At 32.1% G+C, this 22361-nt stretch overlaps 1 protein-coding gene across 1 annotated transcript in view; it reads left to right on the forward strand.

Annotated features, from left to right (window-relative positions):
* The window catches only part of LOC124532476, a 33548-nt gene that overhangs the window by 8225 nt on the left and 2962 nt on the right, over nt 1-22361 (forward strand). Inside the window, exons 2-5 of the mRNA XM_047107383.1 lie at nt 10221-10369; nt 10987-11167; nt 11707-11938; nt 13130-13279. Of these exons, the coding sequence (XP_046963339.1) occupies nt 10221-10369; nt 10987-11167; nt 11707-11938; nt 13130-13279 (712 nt within the window). The remainder of the gene's footprint in view (nt 1-10220; nt 10370-10986; nt 11168-11706; nt 11939-13129; nt 13280-22361) is intronic.

Below are 22361 nucleotides of genomic sequence, written 5' to 3' on the forward strand. Positions count from 1 at the left end.
ATATATTTACTAATAACATTAATTTAATCTACAGTCAACATCCTGACAGACTAAATATACAAGGATTTAACCTATGTGACATAAAGGCTTGTAAGTTGAAAGATTATTCTTTCCTTTATGTATTTTAAGAAATGATTTGACAAAAACTTTATATTGGTTAAACGTCGACCAAACGGCCAATGGACCAATAAATGGAAAGTGATCTCTACCGCCCACAAATATTCCAATCAAATCAAACAAATTTTATTCAAGTAAACTTCAAAATGAAGCATTTTGAATCGTCCATAGTTAAATACTACCACCGTTTCGGAAAACAGCTTCTAACGAGAAGAAACGGTAAGGAACTCACATAGTTGCTCTTCTCAAATAAACAGATTTACAATGCTGTTCTTAACAATAACTAGTGTCCTGTGATGGAACCCGAGCCTAAATACAGGCGTTTTTTTCTAAAAATTTCCCTTTTTATGAAAATTCGCATTGGATCACCAACATTGGCCAAGGAGATGGTATGTCTCCGTGCCTATATTTACTTCAAATCAGAACATAAACGATATATGTAGGTAGGTATTAATAATAATTAGCGATATAATATATTATCATAACCTACCCACCCAGACGAGCATACAAAAAGCCTATAATATAAATATGATTCAAAAATACGGCTTTAATTTTAATCCGTTGTAATCGTAACTTATGTTTATTTATTAGCGTTTATGAAATGGATTTACCGACTAGATTATATTTACAAAATTTTACACAACCGCTGGTTTTTAATAACAAGTGTCTACATATATGAATTTGAAATAGTGCATTTTCTACTCACGACCCGTGGCTTCCTACGGATGTAATTTACAAAAAAATATAAATGAGGCGAATATAGTGAAACATTTAATGGGCATAGCCGTATAGGTAAATATGACATACATTAAATATATATACATATAAAATAAAAGCAAAACAACAGCCTATGAATTTCCCACCGCTGTTCTAAGGCCTCCTCTCCATATGAGGAGGAACATATTCCACCACGCTGTTCCAATGCGGTTGGTACTTTTATAACTGTGTCAACACAATTATCAAAGTAATATTTAAACCTCGAGTTCTAAATCCCATTAAATGTTCAACCATTTAGTGTTATTTTATAAATAAAAACAATAGAAAATATACGTGAAAATTAACAACAAATTCTCTCTTCAATTAAAACAAAATCTACCCTAGATTTTCTCAACGCATTTATAGTCAGTTTAGTGCGTTACAAAAACATCTGCTTTTGTAATGATACACTCGATACTGTAATTTAATAACAGTTGACGTCGAAGGCGTAATACCATTACGAATGTCTAAAGGAAATTTTATGTCAATAAACCTTAAGCCAGTTGTAAAATCGTCATCAAACCTACAATCTTATGATCCATGCGAGCGTGCATTTCGCTTGATAAATATACATTGCTTACTTCCGTTAAAAAAAAATATTCGCACACAATAAGTATAGCTCTATTGATGAGTACGTTGGTGTAATGTTGTTAAGTAATAACCTTAAGTTAGAACGTTTTTAAAGAATGGTAATCATGTTTGTTTGCAATGAATTACTAATGTTTCTATTTAACCCTCTAGTTAAGCGTAAAGTTTAAGAGTGGGGTTAACAAAATTCCAAATCAAATATGCGATTTTATGGGCATCTGCACTACTAATGTTTTTAAAAAACAATATCGTTGAAATTTTATTTTAAGTTATATTGAAAAATAAGATAGAGCTTTTAATTTGTTCAACATAGTTTTAGCGATGGTAGTGTCTACTAATCTATCAACATTTAAATACTACCCTGAATATAAAAAAAAATAAGTTAGAGCACATAGAAGCCTCAACTCTTTGCATATGAATGACGAGTTTACGAATAATATGTTATGAATTCATTAAATATTAATATGCCAAATATGCTGTTAATAATTGGGTGGTCTAATTGGTTATGTTAATTATTCTGGATTACAATTAAAAATAAAAATGATGTGCCCAATATTAGAACTTTGGAAGTAAAATTAAAATGAATTTTAGTAGATAAATGAAAGAGTGCTGTATTATAAATGGTGATACATGTATGTGTGTTGACGTACATAGTAGAAATATTATCAAATCTAATGGAGCAGGTACAAGAGTTTGCATAAACAAACCACAGATTAATATGCATACTAGCCACCATCCCCGGTTTCGCATGGGTACTTTATAAGTATCATTATATTATTACCAAATGACATAAAATAGTTCTAGATTGTAGCCTATTTTTCTGATGTATAACCTATATTAATGTGAAATTTAATCCAAATTCGTCCAGTAGTTTTTTTTGTTAAAGTGTAACAATCATACATACATCCATGTTCACAAAAAATCGAATTTGTAGTATTAGTAGGATTTTAAAAGTATGGTTTGTTGAAATTTGAAAATAAAATTGAAATAAGCTAACATCTTCACAAGCTCTAGAGTCGATCTACAAAGTTAAATAAATTGATAATTTCGTGACAAGTAATGCATAATATGTTTGATAATCACTAGCAATTCGTAATGCTAATTTTCATTTGACTTCAGTGAAGAGAATGTCTTCTAAAAAAACTCCTTTCCTTTCAATGAGTTGCATAATCGTAATTGCGAGAGACCAAATATGTTCATTTGGCGATTTTTATCATTAAGTGATTTATAGAGTATTATCTAACTATTCTAGTTTTTATATATTTTAATATCTAATTTATGAAAATGTATTCACGCTTGGTCATATTATGAGCGTCTGCGCTTCGATCGGTCGATTAAGATAACACGATTTCTGACATAGTATAAAAAGTACGTAAAACATATATCCAACAAACTGCTCTTACTTATAATGTTCTATATACTTGTATAAATATTTATTTCACGGAACAAAAAACTTGGCCAGCGGTAACGGAAAACATTGTGAGGAAACCTGTAGAAAAACATGTAACATATGGAACCTAGTCTTAGTAAATAATTAGATAAAGTTAGTAGATTATAAAATAACTACATAGTATAAAACAAAGTCGCTTTCTCTGCCCCTATGTCCCTTCGTATGCTTAAATCCTTAAAATTACGCAACGGATTTGGATGCGGTTTTTTTATAATAGATAGAGTGTTTCCAGAGGAAGGTAGGAATAATACATGGACAATATAGTAAAGAAACACTGATAATTTTAGAAGTTTGTAATGTGATGTCGTCAATAAACATATTCTTATATTTAGTGTCAGTATTGTACCCATTCGAAGCCAGGGCGAGGCGCTAGTAGATTACATAATAATACTTACTTGAAAGGTAAACAATTTGTTTGTTCTTAAAATGTTATGATTGACTTTAGTTCACAACATATTAACGTTTAGAATACATCTAGATTTTTTTATCTTCAATTGTTTTAAGAATTTGTAAATAATAGTATTGCAAAGATGTGTACGTTTTATAAATATTTAATGGAATAAGTGAAAGAGTTTTTTTATTAAACAACAACTTACAGCCTGTAGTGATAAAAAATTAAAAGATGTTTTAATTATAAAGAAATAACTTCCACGATATACCTATTATATGTCTGTAAAGATACAATATATATGAATTATTGATATACCATGTTATCTATTACTTTATAATACCTCACTACATAGAAGGCACTTCCCGCTGTCTGTCTATGTATGCTTAGATCTTTAAAACTGTAAAACGGATTTTGATGCGATTTTCTAAATTTAATAGTGTAACTCTAGAGTAACAGAGCGCGATACTGATAAAAAACTAAGCTCTTCATGACAATAGCCTAGTAGTAACACAATTGCAGACTGTTACTTTTAAATCAGTATAAAAAATTTGAGCCGAAACCTACTTTTATTTTCTTACAAATGACATAATCCGTTAATTTTATCGTTACGTAAATATTGATACCGGATCCACACCTTTATACATAAATTAATGCCTACTCAATATAAGCGGAAATTAATGGAAACCATTTTGGACAAAATCGAGGTGAAATTTTCCAAAGTCGCACACACAATACACAAACTATTTAGTTGAACTCATAAATTATTCTAGAATTATATTATTTAGGTTTAATATGTATTGAAGATTCATGAAGCAATCTCGCAAAAACAAATATATAATAAAAAATATTATCTCTACATCTATATTGTATATTAGATACCAAACTATGTGCGTTTTTAGCACGGCAATTTTGTCTTTAGTTTGTAGTAGGCAGTTTATAATTTCATCATTCATTTCAGTATTTTGCGGAATTAATGATAGAGAAGAAGAACCTCTATCATGAATTCCACTCCTTAATTATTAACAATGAATATAAAACAAATAAATTGACGAAACTAACTTCTTTCTTAATTCTTGTTTACAAAACGAAGGTCGTCTACCTGTAAATATTTCTCTGTAGTCCAGTTCGCAGACCATCGGTTAGGAGTCTGCCTTATATAGATATAAGATCAATGTTCATCAAATCTGATTTCCCTTCGCATAATTAACCCACAAAAACAGTTGACAACAGGAAATACTCTTAGCGTATTTAATGAGTTAAGCCACGAAAATAAATTAAACGAAAGCGGTTTTTTTAAACATTTATCGTAAATATATCCCTTTTTAATATTAAAAACTATGTTAATATAATATAAATTTATTTAATTCAAAAGAGGAATATATTTGTACAATAAATACTTCTTTGTAATGACAAAGGTACATTAATACGTTATTGTTTGTATTATATGTGATATTTTTTTCTTAAGTTAAAAAATCTTTCAACATCAATTTTATACATACATATTTAATTTATTATGTGTTTTAGACATCTATTCTGACATCTTTAATTGATCGATCGATTGTTTAAAAAGATATATGTATTTAAAATAAAAAAAAATAACTACAATGAAATATCGATAGTATAATAATAGGGCATGGTCAATGATAACCTAACCAATTTAAAAAAAATGTCTTATGATAGTTATGATCGCTCGTTGCAAAGCCGCGTCGAGGCAAGCGGAAGGCGCGCCGTTGCGGTCGCACCGCACGTTTAACTTTCGCTTTTCACTGCCAAGGCGACTTACAAAATACCACGACTGAGAAATTCGTTTATGCATATTTATTTTCCTACTAAAACACTAAATTGACTCACATATTGTCTAAATAACAATAAGTTTGTGCCATAATTGAGTTCGTTATTAATTTCCAGTTTTGAATTTTCCAGAAATGAATGTTAAAGTCAGATTAACTAATATTTTGCTTCAAGCTGGATACTGGGCTCTTATTGGCATGTCACTCACGGATTTTAATATTTTTTTATTAAAAAAATCCAATATGTCGATATAAATGTTTATTTTCGTTTCAAAATTAAACTTTTGAAAAATAAAAAAAGATGTAGAATTTTGTTAAGTGTTCAATATTTTGTCAGACCAAATCAAAATATAATACTCAATAATAAAGGTTTTATATTGTACACATTATAATATTCTTAATTTTTAAACTAGCAATATAAACTTTGACAGATACTCGTTATGGCGGGAAATTGAAATAATTATTTTTATTTTCACTGTAATTCAAGTTACAAAATAGAACAATATCTGTGATGAATACATCCTTTCACTTCTATATAAAACACAGGTACTTGTTACGTTTTGGTCTCTTGTATAACTTGTAAGGTTAATGAAGACCGCATATGTTATTTAGACTCTAATACTATTGCATAACAGTTCGTATTAATTGGATAATAACTAAACTGTTACTAACACTTCTTCACGTATGTAGGTCGTATTGAATTTCTGCGTATCACCATTTTGTTGATTCTCTATTGATCATTATTTCTATTACAAAAAAGGTTTCAATTAACCTCCTTACACTTCTCGTAGTATTTATTATTTATTATCTACATTATGTTCCGTTTTATTTTTTTTTTTTTTTTATCTTTCAATTCAAATTTCGAATTTCATTCAGAATATTTCGTCGAATTACGAATTAAAATTGTAATACATTCTATATATATATTCATGTCACTTACATATGAAAAATACATTAAAAATAATTAAAACATAGTAATAGAAAACTAAGCTATGACCTATAATACGAATTTAACTCGTAAGGTTGTGCAATATATACATATAATATAATCATGCCGTGAGTAAAAAAACTTTATAAATTATAATAATCTGTGAACTTTACTTCAAATTAAAGCATTGTTTGAATTATTATAATATGTTCACACCCAATATATTCAGCTCTACCATTTAGTAAATGACTTTTTTTTTAAATAACCTGCACATTTTAAATATTATGGTAAACGAAAACATGAAATCAATACTTGTGAAAATGAAATTATAAAAACACCCGCTGAGTTTCTTTCGCCGGTTCTTCTCCGATGTGTTAATTTCCGAACCGGTGGTAGGTTTTTCTACCACTTCCATATTGACAGAGGGATTTTTGACTTTGAACTTTTTAAGCCATAATTTGCGATGCGATTTAGGAAATCTTATAATCGAAAACTTTCCAAATATAGTCCATGTCAACGATATTCCTTAAGACCCTTCAAATATTGAATATGGCATACTAGTTATCGCCTGCGACTTTGCTCGCGTTTGAGGTATTGGTCATCAGGTTTTTTTTGAGTTCAAGCTTTATTCATGGCAAATTTTACCAAAATCGGTGCACAAGAGACATGTAAGAGCTACAGACAGACAGAGTTACGTTCGCATATATAGTATTAGTATATATTAAAAAGAAGATGGTAATACAATACATTTGACTCCTACCGTAGAAATGTCATAGATAAATGATTTATCACTACTGTGACCTCGATGAAAAAGTCCAAATCCACGGGTACAGAACAACAGCAACAACAACAACAGCCTGTAAATTCCCACTGCTGGGCTAAAGGCCTCCTCTCCCTTTCAGGAGAAGGTTTGGAACATATTCCACCACGCTGTTCCAATGTGGGTTGGTGGAATACACATATGGCAGAATTTCTATGAAATTTGTCACATGCAGGTTTCCTCGCGATGTTTTCCTTCATCGCTGAGCACGAGATGAATTATAAAGACAAATTAAGCACATGAAACCGCGGTGCTTGCCTGGGTTTGAATCCGCAATCACCGGCTAAGATGCACGCGTTCTAACTACTGGGCCATCTCCCCTTAGCGCAAATCCGAGACACACTTGCCATTTTCTTTTAACTCTATCTAACTCATCGCAATACTTAGGTACTGTTGTAAGTTTCGTTTTCGTTAATTGGCTTATGTATGAATAATATTGTATAAGTAGACGAGATACGTGAGAGAAAACCGTAGCATTTACATTTTGTACTGGTGTAATATGTACAATAAATATGGACGTGGATTAAAAGATGAGCATTTTAGTAAACTACTAGCGACACGCCCCGGCTTCACACGGGTTCAATGAAATATCCTACAGAATTTGTTTATTTACGACGTCACATTGAAATCTTCTAAAACTATTAGTATTTCTTTACTATATTGTCCGTGTATTATATACAAAAACCTTCCTCTAGAATCACTCTTTCTATTAAAAAAAACTGATCAAAATCCGTTGCGTAGTTTTAAAGATTTAAGCGTACAAAGGGGTGTAGAGACAGAGAAAGCGACTTTGTTTTATGCTATGTAGTGATTCACCCATTTAATTTACATAATATCATAATACATAATGTAAAAATGTAAAGTATATTAAACATTTATTTACATAATAATATTAACATTAAGCCGTTGACTGTATACAAATAGAAATTAAAAATAGTTACTGTACTGATCACGACCGCATGTAATGGCATAAATGCTAGCAGAATTTCCCTTTCATAGTAATATAAAGTATTTATAAAGATGCTTTGTTTAAATTAAGTTATACATGTGTATTTGAGCAAATATAAATGATGAGTAGAACAAGACGAATGTAAATATTATTAATTAAAATACTTTATTATACACTAAACAAAAAGTATTTTTATTTAGTGTGCAATCACTACATAGTATAAAACAAAGTTGCTTACCGTTGTCTCTATGTATGCTTAGATCTTTGAAATTACACAGCAGATTTTGAAGCGGTTTTTTTTTAATAGATAGATTGATCCAAGAGGACTGATGAAATGGATGACTGAAAAAGTGTAACTAATATAAAATATATATATACATTATGTACATTTATTGTTAGTAGTTTTGCAATGTGTGAAGCCGGGGCAGGTCGCTATATTATGTACATTTTAATTATTCTGATCTTATTACTAGAAACTAAATTCTATAAGATATTTGTAGATGTATGTTCCAATACCAGTGTCACGACGACTCCGATTGACGACCTCCGTGGTCGAGTGGTGTGTACACCGGTTTTCAAGGGTACGCCACTCCGAGGTCCCGGGTTCGATTCCCGGCCGAGTCGATATAAATTATCATTAGTTTTCTATGTTGTCTTGGGTCTGAGTGTTTGTAGTACCTTCGTTACTTCTGATTTTCCATAACACAAGTGCTTTAGCTACTTACATTGGGATCAGAGTAATGTATGTGATGTTGTCTCATATTTTTTTATATTTATATATCTTTAGAGTCAACTGTTTGTACTTTTCCAACCGTTCATCCAAGTTTAGACAACACGGCGTGCGTCTTCACTTGTTCGACAATGACTTTCATTTTTACTCGTGGACGTGACCGGATAAACAAACTGACAACCGCGGCGTTTTATTTTTATTCATTGAATACATTAATACGGAACCATTTCATTTTTAAAAAACTAAAGTAACAAGCCTGTAAATTTCCCATTGCTTTGATAAGACCTCCTTTTCCAATAAGGAGAGAGATTGAAACGTATGCCACCATGCTGTTCCAATGCTGGTTGATGGAATACACATGTGGCAGAATTTCGATTAAATTAGACACAAAAAACATGTTTGTTGTTTGTCACATCAAACACGATGTTTTCCTTTACCGCCGAGCACGAGATGAATTATAGGCACAAATGAAGCACATATATAGTGGTGCATGCCTGGGTTTGAACCTGCAATCATCGGTTAGGATGCGCGCGTTCTAACCACTGGGCCATCTCAGCTCATTTAAAAAAAAATATTTCGAACACAAATAATAATATATTCAAGTATAATAATTATAATTTCAATGAATCCGTCATTGATGTCATCTATATTAATATTATAAATGTGAAAGTAATCCTGTATGTCTATCTGTCGTTCTTTTACGATCAAAACTCTAAACCGAAGTTGATGTAATTTGGTATGAAGCAAACTTCAACTCCAAGGAAGGACATAGGCTACTTCTTTGCATAACATATGACAACCAAACCCCTAAAATGTGAGAGAAGCCGTGGGCAACAACTGGCTTTATATGTATTGTTAAATTAGTTTATTCGTTCCTTATGTGTGTGTGTTTGTATACAACAACAACAGCCTGTAAATTCCCACTGCTGGGCTAAAAGCCTCCTCTCCCTTTGAGGTGAAGGTTTGGAACATATTCCACCACGCTGTTCCAATGCGGTTTGGTGGAATACAGTGGTTAAGATGCACGCGTTCTAACCACTGGGCCATCTCGACTCTGTGTTTGTATGGATTAATATAATTATTATAACTCCTTTATATAATTACAACTTTCATCGAAAATCTCGCATGTTGCGTGTCGGTGCTACTATTGTTTTATGTAAATAAAACAGTAGTTTATTGTTTCGCTACTGTATTATCTTGTGTTAATATTTATTATTAATTTTTGTGACCAACTCCTTCCTTGTTCAAATAGTTCGCAGACAGCATTGGAATTTCTCCCAAAGAGTCCTTGGAGTCAGTACAATAAGTTACATATAATTATTCTGACATATTCTTAGTCTCCGTGGCTACTTTTCACACAATTCCTAACCATCTACTACAATTTCTTATAAAACAGTCTTTCCTGAGCTTGAAGTGTTTCCATTTTTTCGAACTTTATCCTGTTTAATTAAAGCCTATTTATCTAGTCAAGTCTAGATATACACATTACATAGCTAATTCCTGTTTTACTTACGTCTTTGTCTCTTATGTCTAAATTGAATAAAATTACAATCAACATCAGTTAATAACCAGAAAAGATATTGTTTCGTGATAGAGAAATACAAATATACCTCACTATACAAAAGTCTGTTAAAAATATGCCATAAGTAACAGTTATGTTAAAGTAATCAGCGAACTTAACCAAATTATTTTATTTCCCAGTTCTGGTTCTGCATGGTGTGCCTGGCTACCTCGATGGCAGCACCAGCTCCAATTAAGCTGGACATCATTGACATGGCTGCTATCAGTCGAATGACACCACAACAGCTGGAAATTCTTGCTGAAGGATTAGCAGCAGAAGAAATATTGAGGTACAATTACGTAATTATTACAACTAGCTATTATAGAGTCCTTTCTTCATAAATTGATAGCCCATTTATTGAAAAAGGTCTAGTGAAAAAAGGTTTTATTTCGTTTAGTTGAAGTTGATGTGATAACCGCGTTAAAAAATGCACGATGCAGTTTCTTAATATTATTTTAAATGTAGAACAAGGCTAGGTTGTTTTTCTAATCTGTCATGTGCCTATTACTCATGGAATCAACAAAGCCTACCAAAATATTCAATTATAACTCTTGCATATGGCAACATGTGGACCTATTATTGTAACGTACACTAATAATAAAAATAAAATGAATGATGGCTTTTTAAAACATATATATAGATATTCTACCACTAAATAATAGTACGCAGTATTGTTGTGTTCCGGTTTGAAGGGTGAGTGAGCCAGTGTAACTACAGGCACAAGGGACATAGCATCGTAGTTCCCAAGGTTGGCGGCGCATTGACGATGTAAGGAATAGTTAATATTTCTTATAGCGTCATTGTCTATGGGTGATGGTGACCACTTACCATCAGATGGACCATATGCTCGTCCATCAACCTATTCCATAAAATAAAAAAATATATGAATATTTCTTATCTCCCTAGAACCAAGCGATCTTCAGCTCAAGCAATAACATCGGCAGTGATTTCCAAAGCCTCGTCAGGGTTACAGAGTAAAGTTGGCCTCCTTGGTCAAGCATCCGCTGGTGCTTCGTCATTCATAGCATCGGCTTCCGGAAAATCTGGACACACTGATCACAGTGAACAGGGATACTCGTATGAACCGGTAAAATTTATAAAATTATCATAAAATTTGTGAAAAAATCTTTTATTACGTATTATTGTAAAGACATCAACTAGTGTAATTATAGGCACAAGGGACATAACATCTTAGTTCCCAAGGTTGGTGGCACATTGACGATGTAAGGAATAGTTAATATTTCCTACAGCGTTAATGTCTATGGGCGATGGTGACCACTTACCATCAGGTGGCCCACTGCTCGTCCGCCAACCTATACCATAAAAAAAAAGAATTTGTGGTCCTTTTTATGAGGAGCCTTCCTAGAGTATTGTTGAAAATAATAACCAAATTATATCGGCTGAACTGATTTCAATTAAGTAATACAATAATATCATTCATTTTTTTTTCAAGAATCTCGATACACAGAATTATCCAATATGTAGTAGTTACAATGGTACATTTTCGATGATCAATTTAAGCCGTTGTTAAACTTAATGAAAATAACTTTACTCATATCTCTTATTGGGAAACTGTTAATGCCATAAATGTCGTTATCTTAACTGATCCTTTTAAAATATTCACAGCACGGAGAAAAAGTTGACTACTGGGGTTTAAAGAAATCCATCTTTTACACATTGTTCCAAGCTGTGAAAGCCATTACTGGTGGAGTAACCATCCTGAAGGGTCAGCTCATCAAGGGAGGTGGTGCACTTGCAGCCACCATTGGAAAAGCGATATCGTCCAAAGGAGACGTCGTTAGCAACTTCGGAAAGAAGATAGTTAGCTCCGCTGTTTTAAGCGAGAAGAAGCCAGGGTGTAAGTATTCCAAAAGTTTTGCAAACTACAAAACATTTTAATTGGTATATTATATATAATACTCTTTACTGCACTGAGAAATTTTACATGGTAATTTTACACATGAAATTATTGTTCACAATGGCGGGCTTATTTCTAAAAGAAATTTCTTCAAGTTATTTGTAGCTAATTTGTTAAATGAATGATGTAATTTAAACTTTTAAAAAAATAGTATAATATAATCGGTATAGTATAATCGGTGAATTATTTTGATTCAAATGTTTCTACACTTAAACCATAAATATTTTATGTACAATCTGTGAGGAGATACAAAATAATATTGATAATAATTTTGCATACATACAAACGATCAGTTTAATAGCTGCGTTATAGGAATTTTCATTACATTGTATAGACAATACACAATGAATACAGGAATATGTCTATTCAAGAAGTTGTTATGCACGCTCATGATCCGTTGATGGTCCGTCTTATTTACGACCAAGCTGGTTTCTCAATAACTATCCTTGACCAGATAAAGTTTGTTGAGATATTCACGCATTCAATAACTGTTCAAATTATGAAGTACGTATTTCCAAGTGATAAAACATGAACTAAGGATTTTATGAATAGTGATAATTCCATTATGTAGTCATACATGTGTCTAATAAATAGCTTTTAAAAGTAAGAGTCTGTAAATATGTAGGATATTTACAAACTTAGCTTGAAACGATGGGAATCAACCAGAACGGAGCCTTAGTTTTGTCTCGTTTTAAGACTTTTTACATTACATTAACAGCCTGTAAATTTCCCACTTCTGGGCTAAGCCTCTCCTTTTGAATAAGATTTGGAATATATTCCACCACGCTGATTCGCAGGTTGGTGGAATAAAGGCAGGCAGGCAGAATTTCGATAAAATTAGACACTTACGGCTTCCTCACGATGTTTTCCTTCACTGCCGAACACGAGATGAATTATAAACACAAATTAAATACATTGATATTTAGTGCTTGTTTGGGTTTGAACCCGCAATCATAGATTAAAATGCAAGCATTCTAACCACTGGGCTATCTCCGCTCTTACCACGCTGCTTAAATACGGGTTAATGGATACATATGAGACTTGATGATTTTCTCATAATCGTCACGAGATGTAATATTATAGGTACATATATTTTATGTGATTAAATTGATTGTAACGTAATAATTACAGCAACAGCTGTATACGGACCTCCTCCCACTACACATCTGGAGTACGGACCTCCAAGCGCTTACGGTGCGACTGCGCCGGCGCATTACTCACACACAGCACCAGCCGCGCCTACAGGGTTCGCTGCACACAAGTATCCAGCTCATTTAGATGGTAAGATATGCTAACAGATATAAAAAAAAACAATCGTCTATTTGCAAAGAATTCAGAAATTAATAATAATATTATGATTATGATTATTGATGATGATTTGACGAAATGACTGTATTTGCTCAACGACTCGAATTTATCGAAAATATTTTAACTTCAAGACATTTGACATTTATTAGGGCAACACACAAAAACATAGACTTTTAACACGCACACTTATACAAAGACAATTTTGTTTCAAAAATAACATATTCAAAATATAGCAATGATCAATATGAAAAAATACAAAATAGATTGCTTAAAATGGAACTTCCTTAATTCTAGCTAAGGCCTATACGATTAATGTATCATTCATATATTACGTTACGTCATAGACAAGGTTTTAAATGAACTTCTGAATCACTATCTTAAAGTTAAAACAAATAATTACATATCATAGATAATCAAAGATTGGCTCCTCCTTCACAGATATATAATGAAAATAAGCGAAATAGAAGGGCTCCTTGTTGTGTTTAGAACATGTTCGATTTTCAAATATAAAATTTAATTGTTTGTAACGTCACAGCTATTAAATATAATTCCATAATGTGGGTTCAAAGTTTAAGTCCTTTTGTCACTGAAAACATCGTAACTTCGTAGTATTTCGTAAGTCAGTTCGTAACGATTCTCTACAGACTTGGGTCAAAGTTTAACTTTTCCAAAAACTAAAGATGGTCAAAACGTCGTGACGTAATTCAGAACACATCTGAGAACGAGAGAGTGGCATCAGTTACATAATGAGAAAATGTTAGAATATCGGTTTTGTATGGGAATATTTTGATTTATGCAATTTCATTGTTCACTTCGAAAATCATTTTTATGGTTTTAGGTTACACTTAGTTTGTTGTATCTAATATTAAAAAAATCTTAAGTGTTTGTTCAAAGCTTGGCACATATTACTTTTAATCATTGAAATCGAACACTCCAAAAGTCCACCATTACACCTCATTTGTGACTCTTTAATATGTCAAAATGTTGACGGATTATTATAACTCACACGAATGAAACAAATGAAATAAAATAATTCAAAACAACTAGATTAATATGCGGGAAAAAGAACGACCAAATTTTATGAGGTCACCAACGCCAAAAAAAAAATAATTGCAATTTATACATTGAAACCAATTGAATAACTATGAAACTTTGTTCTTACCTTCGCCAGCGCTTCTTATATACGACAGAATATCAAAATTCGTTGAGAAGTTAAACGCTGAGTAATATTTAAGACCAGATGTTCGAATATGCAATCGTTGTCAAATGTGCTAAATTTCTAAAATGACAAACGAATTTATTAAAACATCCATCATCATACCTAAATAGATAACGATGACGTCATTAAATTCAAGCTTGGAATTTATAGACTACAGAGTAATTAAGGTTTTTGTATAAATAAAATTACAAAAAAACATAAGTCGATGGTTGCCTTGTTTCAATATTAAATTTCCAAAATGACAAATGCTTGTAATAAAAACCTCAACTTACCGTCCGATGTATTGCGTACTTCATTTGGTCTATGATAGTCGGAACTCCCAATGTTATCATAGTTCTAATCATCATCATTACTTATTATACGACAAAGTTGCTTACCTCTGTCTGTCCCTATGTATGCTTAAATCTTTAAAATCACGCAACGGATTATGATGCAGTTTTTATAGAATGATTCGAGAGGAAGGTTTTTGTATACAATACATAAACAATATAGTAAATAAACACTTATAATTTTCGAAGATTCTAATGTGAAGTAAATACACACAATATTTTTCGCGTACGTTACAAACATTGTCTAATGATTTAAAAACTACGAAGTTATAAGACATTCTATAGTATATTTACTATCAGCATTAAAACTGTGCGAAGCCGGGGCGGATCGCTAGTCTTGTATAAATTAATTTAAAAAAAATTACACATACTTTTTCCAAGCAGATGCAACATTATTCAACTTTCCCTTGCATTTGTTTTACGAAAAACAAATGACCGTCAGTTATTTATACAACGATTTAAAATGTATCATTAAAGTACAACAACCTTACCATCTCAAGAGTCGAATGAAAATAATGTTAATGCATAAAACGATCATAAATTCTTGCTTATTGCTTTTTTGTTAAAAATACATGACATGATTACGTATATCCTCCTTTTCCTTTCAAGATTACTTAAAAGGATTATTATAATTATTGAAGAACGTTAAAACAGCTATTAATGATAATTGTGTTGAACGCTGTATAAATAAATGTTTTACGTGTAAAAAATATTAAAAAATAAAACTACAACTTCATACTTATTTCTAAACGTATTATTTGTTATGGTTAATTTACCAGCTCACATAATATATTAAAAAAATGTACACCAGTGAACGTTGCAATTTTGATTGATCCAAGTGAAACATTAGCGTTAAGTTATATATTATATAGATCTACGTATTTGTTTTTTTTTTTAAATAATATAAAAACTATTTGCTATATCCAAACATATTTGCACAAAATCTGACAATCAGTGGCAGAGTGAGTGAAAACGGATATTATGCAATTATACATATTATATATTATGCAATCTAACGTATATCATAATTCGGTTACTTATAGTACTTAATTATAGTAACTGCTTTATGATATACAGTTTTATATTTTTTTTAAATTAATTCGTTGGACAGTTATGCAACTCCATCGTAAGTGGTACTCTTCATCCATAAATACTGACTCTCATCATCCTTCTGCCCTCATCCCAATTTTACTTGAGGTCGGCATGTCTTCTTCTTTCATACTTCTCTGTTGGACGTCATCTCACAAGTAACATTCCTTCTAACCATGTCATCTTTCACACAATCCATCCATCGTTTCTTAGGTCGTCCCCTACCTCTATATCCATCCACATCCATGCAAAAACATTCCTCACAATATAGTCCTCATTCCTCCGCGGTTGATAGACACTGGCTCTGTAAGAAGTAAAGATATGATACCACCAATTACTATAAATATCACAGTCAAAATTTCCCGTGTGCCTGTGATAACACAAGCTCACTCATCCCCCAAAATATAAATCCGATTTAAAATCGAAATTATGTCGGGTCAAAGCCCTACCTAAGAAATCGATGTTTGAAGCAAGTGAATGTTTTAAAGTATCTACTTAAAAATTCAGATAATGATTAACACAAGCACTTTCCCTTTCAAATGTAACCGTTGAAAATAACGTCATGTGTCGTTTAAAGACAGGTTTCGCTGTTTATTTATTTTTCGACGTAAAATCAAGATATATAGCGAATGTTTTCAACCGACTTCCAAAAGGAGGAGGTTATCAATTCGTCTGTTTTTTTTTTTTTTTTTTTTTTTTTTTTTTTTTTTATGTTTGTTACCTCATAACTTTTCACTGGGTGGACCGATTTTGATAATTTTTTTTTTGTTTGAAAGGTAGTGCTTCCCGTGGGGTCCCATTTTTTTTATTTTTTTTTCCGATGATGGTATCCATGTGAAAACGACATAAATCTTAAATTTGCATTACGTATATGCGCGACAAATAGGTGAATAACTGAAAATCACATTAACCAATTTTGATAATTCTTTTTTTATTATAAAATATATACTTCAAGGGTAATTTGGTGAAAGTTTGGTAAGGTTCTGAGCACAGGATCCATGACAAAGTAACGGAACGGAAGGGAACGGAACAATTCTGAGGAGCACGTTAGCGATACTCGGTCGAATCTTTTATTTATAGGTTATTTGGATGTTTGAGTCACCTTCCGTAATGTGGTTATGTTTATGTAATTATCATAGTCGAATATTATAATCAACTAGCTACCCATCCCGGCTTCGCACGGGTGCAATACTGATACTAAATCTACTACAGAATTTGTTTATATACGACATCACATCGCAAATTTCTAAAATTATCAGTGTTTCTTTACTATATTGTTCATGTATTATATACACAAACCTTCCCCTTGAATCACACTATCTTTTAAAAAAAACCGCATCAATCGTCATCATCAATCATCCGCTGCGTAGATTTAAAGATATAGGGACAGAGAAAGCGACTTTGTTTTATACCATGTAGTGATGGAACTCCTATACGGCTCGCAGTTAGGGTGCGATATGGGGCAGAATTTCTTACTATCTTTAATCAAATTTTGTGTATGTGATGTGATGTCATATGATGTACGAAATATAGTTGGTCTTTTTCAATGTTTTTTTGCTGAGTTCGATTACGGCTCTTTCGAGGGATCCTTGTAGTTTACGCCGCGTGACGTATTAAATCCGCATTTTCGAAAGTCTATTTTTGCTTTATTCGCAAGTTTCCTTTAAAAATTGTCCTCGAAGTAGTTTCTGGCTCATCATCATCATCATCATCAACAGCCTATTTTTGTCCACTGTTGGACATAGGCCTCTCCCAGTGCACGCCACTGTGGTCTTTCTCCGGCTACTCGCATCCAGCTCCTGCCTGCCGCCTTGCGTATATCGTCACTCCACCGTGCCTGAGGACGTCCTACACTACGTTTATTTTAAAATTATTTAAATATTTATTCTACGTTTCTGGCTCATATAAACGGAACGCTTAATCTATCCATATTAAAAAAAATTAGTTAGTCAACATCAGCTTCACTTAAAATCAAAAAATAAATAAAATTTTAACAAAAAGAAAAACCGACTTCAAACAAATCACTATTTTAAAACAAATGAATATGCATGAAAAAGTAAGAAAAATAATTGCGTATTCAACATATTTTTTAGAGTCTTCCTAAGTTAAATGAAATGAAAAATATTAGACTACTTAAAAGTCGATTAACGATTATATCATGTAGTTATAATTATTGTTATATTTGGAGTCGGTGTCAGCCAATAAAATCCTACAGTATATCTAACAAAAAACATTACGAGAATACTTTAACAAATATGTTTTTTACAAATTACCTTTTACACAATAATATACTGGATCAATCAAGGGGCTCGTATCGCTTCTTTCTTTTGATTGTTGGGGCAAGGGCACCGTGGCTGACACCGGCTCCAAATATACCAATAACTATAACTACATGATATAATCGTTAATGGACTTTTAAGTAGTCTAATATTTTTCATTTCATTTAACTTAGGAAGACTCTAAAAAATATGTTGAATACGCAATTATTTTTCTTACTTTTTCATGCATATTCATTTGTTTTAAAATAGTGATTTGTTTGAAGTCGGTTTTTCTTTTTGTTAAAATTTTATTTATATTAAAGGCGCTTCGTATAAATCACAAAAAGTTATGACAGTTTTGCAATAAAATTGTGATATGTGCTAAGAGCTTATAATTAAAGAAATATTAGGAAAAGACAGAACGAAAAGGTTTAGAGCATTTTCCACCTCGCTTCTTCATGATTCGAATCCACTTACACACGTATTTGTATAGCCATGTGTAAATTTCCTCACGATGTTTTCCTTAATCGTCGAGCACGAGCAATCTTGGGAATTTACGTGTTCCAAAGATAACCATCTCAAATATTATTGAAGCAAAAACCAAGTTAATTAATATACTACTATGATGTAACGTTATTAATTATCTACTTATCTACAACACGATTTCAATTACCAAAAATCATTGCTATTATTTCTTGCTCGAATTATTTCAAGTTGGTAAATACTAACTTCTATCCAGGCATACAAATAACAACTATGAGCTAATAGACATAATGATCAAAGTTGATTAAGACTGTCAAAACAAATATTTGTTCAATCAGGATTAAAAAAAGCTTATGAGGAATAAGAGAAATGATCTGTCGCTCAGCTATAACGATCAAATCTGTTTTTATCATAAATGCAAAAACTATAATATGTTATCCGTCTTTTCTATATTATTTTAATATTATAAATCTGAAAGCAAATCTGACTATCTGTCGCTCTTTCACGACCAAACCGCTGAACTGAATTTGATGAAATTTGTTGTGAAGCAAATTCGAACTCCACGAAAGGACATAGGCTACTTATTTGCCTGTCATATGACAACTGAAATCCTAAAAGCGAGCGAAGACGAGGACGACTACAAGGTAGTAGTTTATAAACCATTTCATCATAGTCTATTAGCATTAGGATCAAAGGCTGGTCACGACCTAGATATTAATCATCAATTATATAACCCTTCCTCCTTTCACGATACGTCCAGGAAGACGCACAATGAAACCGATACACCTGCTCGAATCTCGACTCTACCCTTTAGTGAAAGCAAATTATATCACCGGACCGGTATTTTCGGTGTGTGGATACATTCTGACGGAAAACATATTTGATATTTAGTGGGTCAAGCGCTTTAAGAGAGGTGAGGTGTCTGATGTTTATTTATTACTTGGCGAAGTGCTGTCGCGTCTTCCTGCATCTGTAATTTTAATGTAATCAATTCGATTGTCATTTGGTTTTAGCTGAATATATTTGGCCTTTTGTTTTCAAGTCTTTGGTTGTTGGCAAATTAAAAAAAAAACAATAACGGGTCTTACTCTGTTGTCGCATATGACGTGACGCATCTGACATCTCACCTTGGTAATAAGTGACAATAACTTTCTATCCGCATGGAAAATGGTTTGGTATCACATCACCATCAACATCACCCAACAATACAGCGCTTAGCTCCATACTTCCTTGTCTTTAGACTCCCTTCTATTCCAGAAAAGGGAGAGAAAATATATTACACACCAAAATATGTTCAGTTTTTGGACTTATTTCAAAATGTCCAATCTTTTATTATTTCAAAACTAGCCTTTATATTTCAAGATTTATCAACTCAATAAACATGAAACCCAATGCTTTAGTGCTCGGTGACTATACATAGCATGCATCCATACAGTAGAAGGATAATATGAGTATATCCACTGACTATATTCACAGATAAATCAAATAGAAAGTAATCCGTTGTTATGTTATATTTACATTTCCATTGTTATTAGCTAAAGAGTTCAATCGTCTGCACTAATTATATTAACGAAATCATTAGTGTTTCTTTACTATATTGTTCATGTATTATATACAAAAACCTTCGTCTCAGAACACCCCATTTTATTAAATAAACTGCATCAAAATCCGTTGCGTAATCTTAAAGATCTAAGCATACATAGGGACAGACAGCGATAATCTATTTTGTTTTATTCTATTTCAAAGTTTGTTTTGTATCTAGGGTTATTATTCCGTTAACGTATTGTAATTTCAGTAGTTTGGGATGGCCAAAATAATATTATTGCATTTTATAAGTTTCATTGCTCATACTACTTCCCGATTGTTGACAAGGGGTGCGACTTTTCACTACGACAATCAGAAAACCATTTTACCGGGAAATTCCTAGCACGACTCGCATCCATCATGCGGTCATGATTTGTGCAAAAGTTCTTGCACTACTCGGAAGTAAAGCCATGTTCTATAATAATTAGCGTCAGAAAAAAAAATGGTTTTTTATTTATTTATTCAGTTCTTTTACAAAAATACCAATCAAACTTGAGAAAAAAAAATTAACATGCCTTTTTATTGATTTGTGTTGCCAGTACAATGCCTGTTGTAAAACATTATAATTTTGACATTTTATAAGCAAAATCTGAAATATTATATTATTATGTTATTTGTAACTTTGTTATTAACGTCTTGTTATATTTATAGTTACTCTATTGTACAAATATTAATACTTACCAGTACCGCGTAAAATAAATTTAAAAAAGTATGATTTTGCTGACGCTACTTCCATTCACACATTATAAGCCAAGTAATTGATGTTATGTTATTATTATCAATTAAATATTACATAAATATTTGAACATTCTCTTGGGTTTACGCAATATTTTGACCTCATACAGCCCATTGAGACTAGGGAATTATAAGCATGCTAAATACAAAATCATATAATACGAGGAACTATTCTTACGATAGATAAGCTGTGTATATAAAGGCGCATGTCTATTGTTTTTGTTAAATTATATTCTTATTGTTGTAACATTTCTGTTAAGCTCTGTTCCGGTTAAGGGGGTAAGTGAGACAGAGTAATTAGAGCCAGTGTAACAACTTAGATCACATGCTTCGCAGCGCATTAGCAAAGTAAGATTACTTCAGGGATTCCCAACCTTTGTTAAAAGACTTCGAAAGAGGAGGAGGTACTCAGTTCGACTGCTTTTGTATGTTTTTAAACTCATAACTTTCGACTAGATGAACCGTTTATATTAATACTATCTGTTTTTTATATAAAAACAAACTAGCAAATGAGCCACTTGTAGATAAGTGGCCTACCTATAGTTATTATAGGCATTGTGAAAAATATAAGTCATGCTCTTTGCGCCACCAACTTTGAGAACTAAAAAATGTGCCTGTAGTTACACTGGCTCATTGCTCACTATAAACAACTAGTGTTCTAGTTACAGATCGTTAGTTCAATCCATCCCTGGGATTCAAGCTTGCTTTAAACCAAAAATGTATGTTATTCAGTTCATTAGTTTGGCCGCGTAAGACAAACAAATAGACATTTTCGCATCTATATTTTATAGATTAGATTATTCTATGTTTCTATAAAGAATAACTCGATAATTATTTCATGCTTACTACTATCGAATATTAATCGAGTATTTTGTTTCAATTAATTTATTTTAATATTTTAACAATGAACACGCTCTAGTTTGGAAATCCTGATTAAACATAAATGTATTACAATCATAAAATCTTAAAATTGTATTACATGATATTTCATCAGAGCAGCGAGGATGACGTCAACACTTTCCCATTATTTAATAAATTATTCATAGCTATTGTACACTTTGTTATTGTAATTTACTAATGCTCAGCGAAGGAAAATGTCGTGAGAAAACCTGCGTGTTGAATGACATTCTGAGACATGTACGTCCACGCGGTTAAGTCTAGTGATTTTATCTCAACATAGATACAGGTCTCGATCTTTAGAACTATTTCGGAGATTGGTCCTGTGTGCAGAACGTGCATGAACAATCCGAATTGGAGTTAGAGTGAGCCAGATGCATTCGCTATTCTCCTCTCACACCTTTGAAAAGCATCTCGCAAAAATAAGTCACTTATCTACAACAACAGCCTGTAAATTCCCA

Source organism: Vanessa cardui, chromosome 9 (assembly GCF_905220365.1).
Source record: "Vanessa cardui chromosome 9, ilVanCard2.1, whole genome shotgun sequence".
Classification (NCBI taxonomy): domain Eukaryota; kingdom Metazoa; phylum Arthropoda; class Insecta; order Lepidoptera; family Nymphalidae; genus Vanessa; species Vanessa cardui.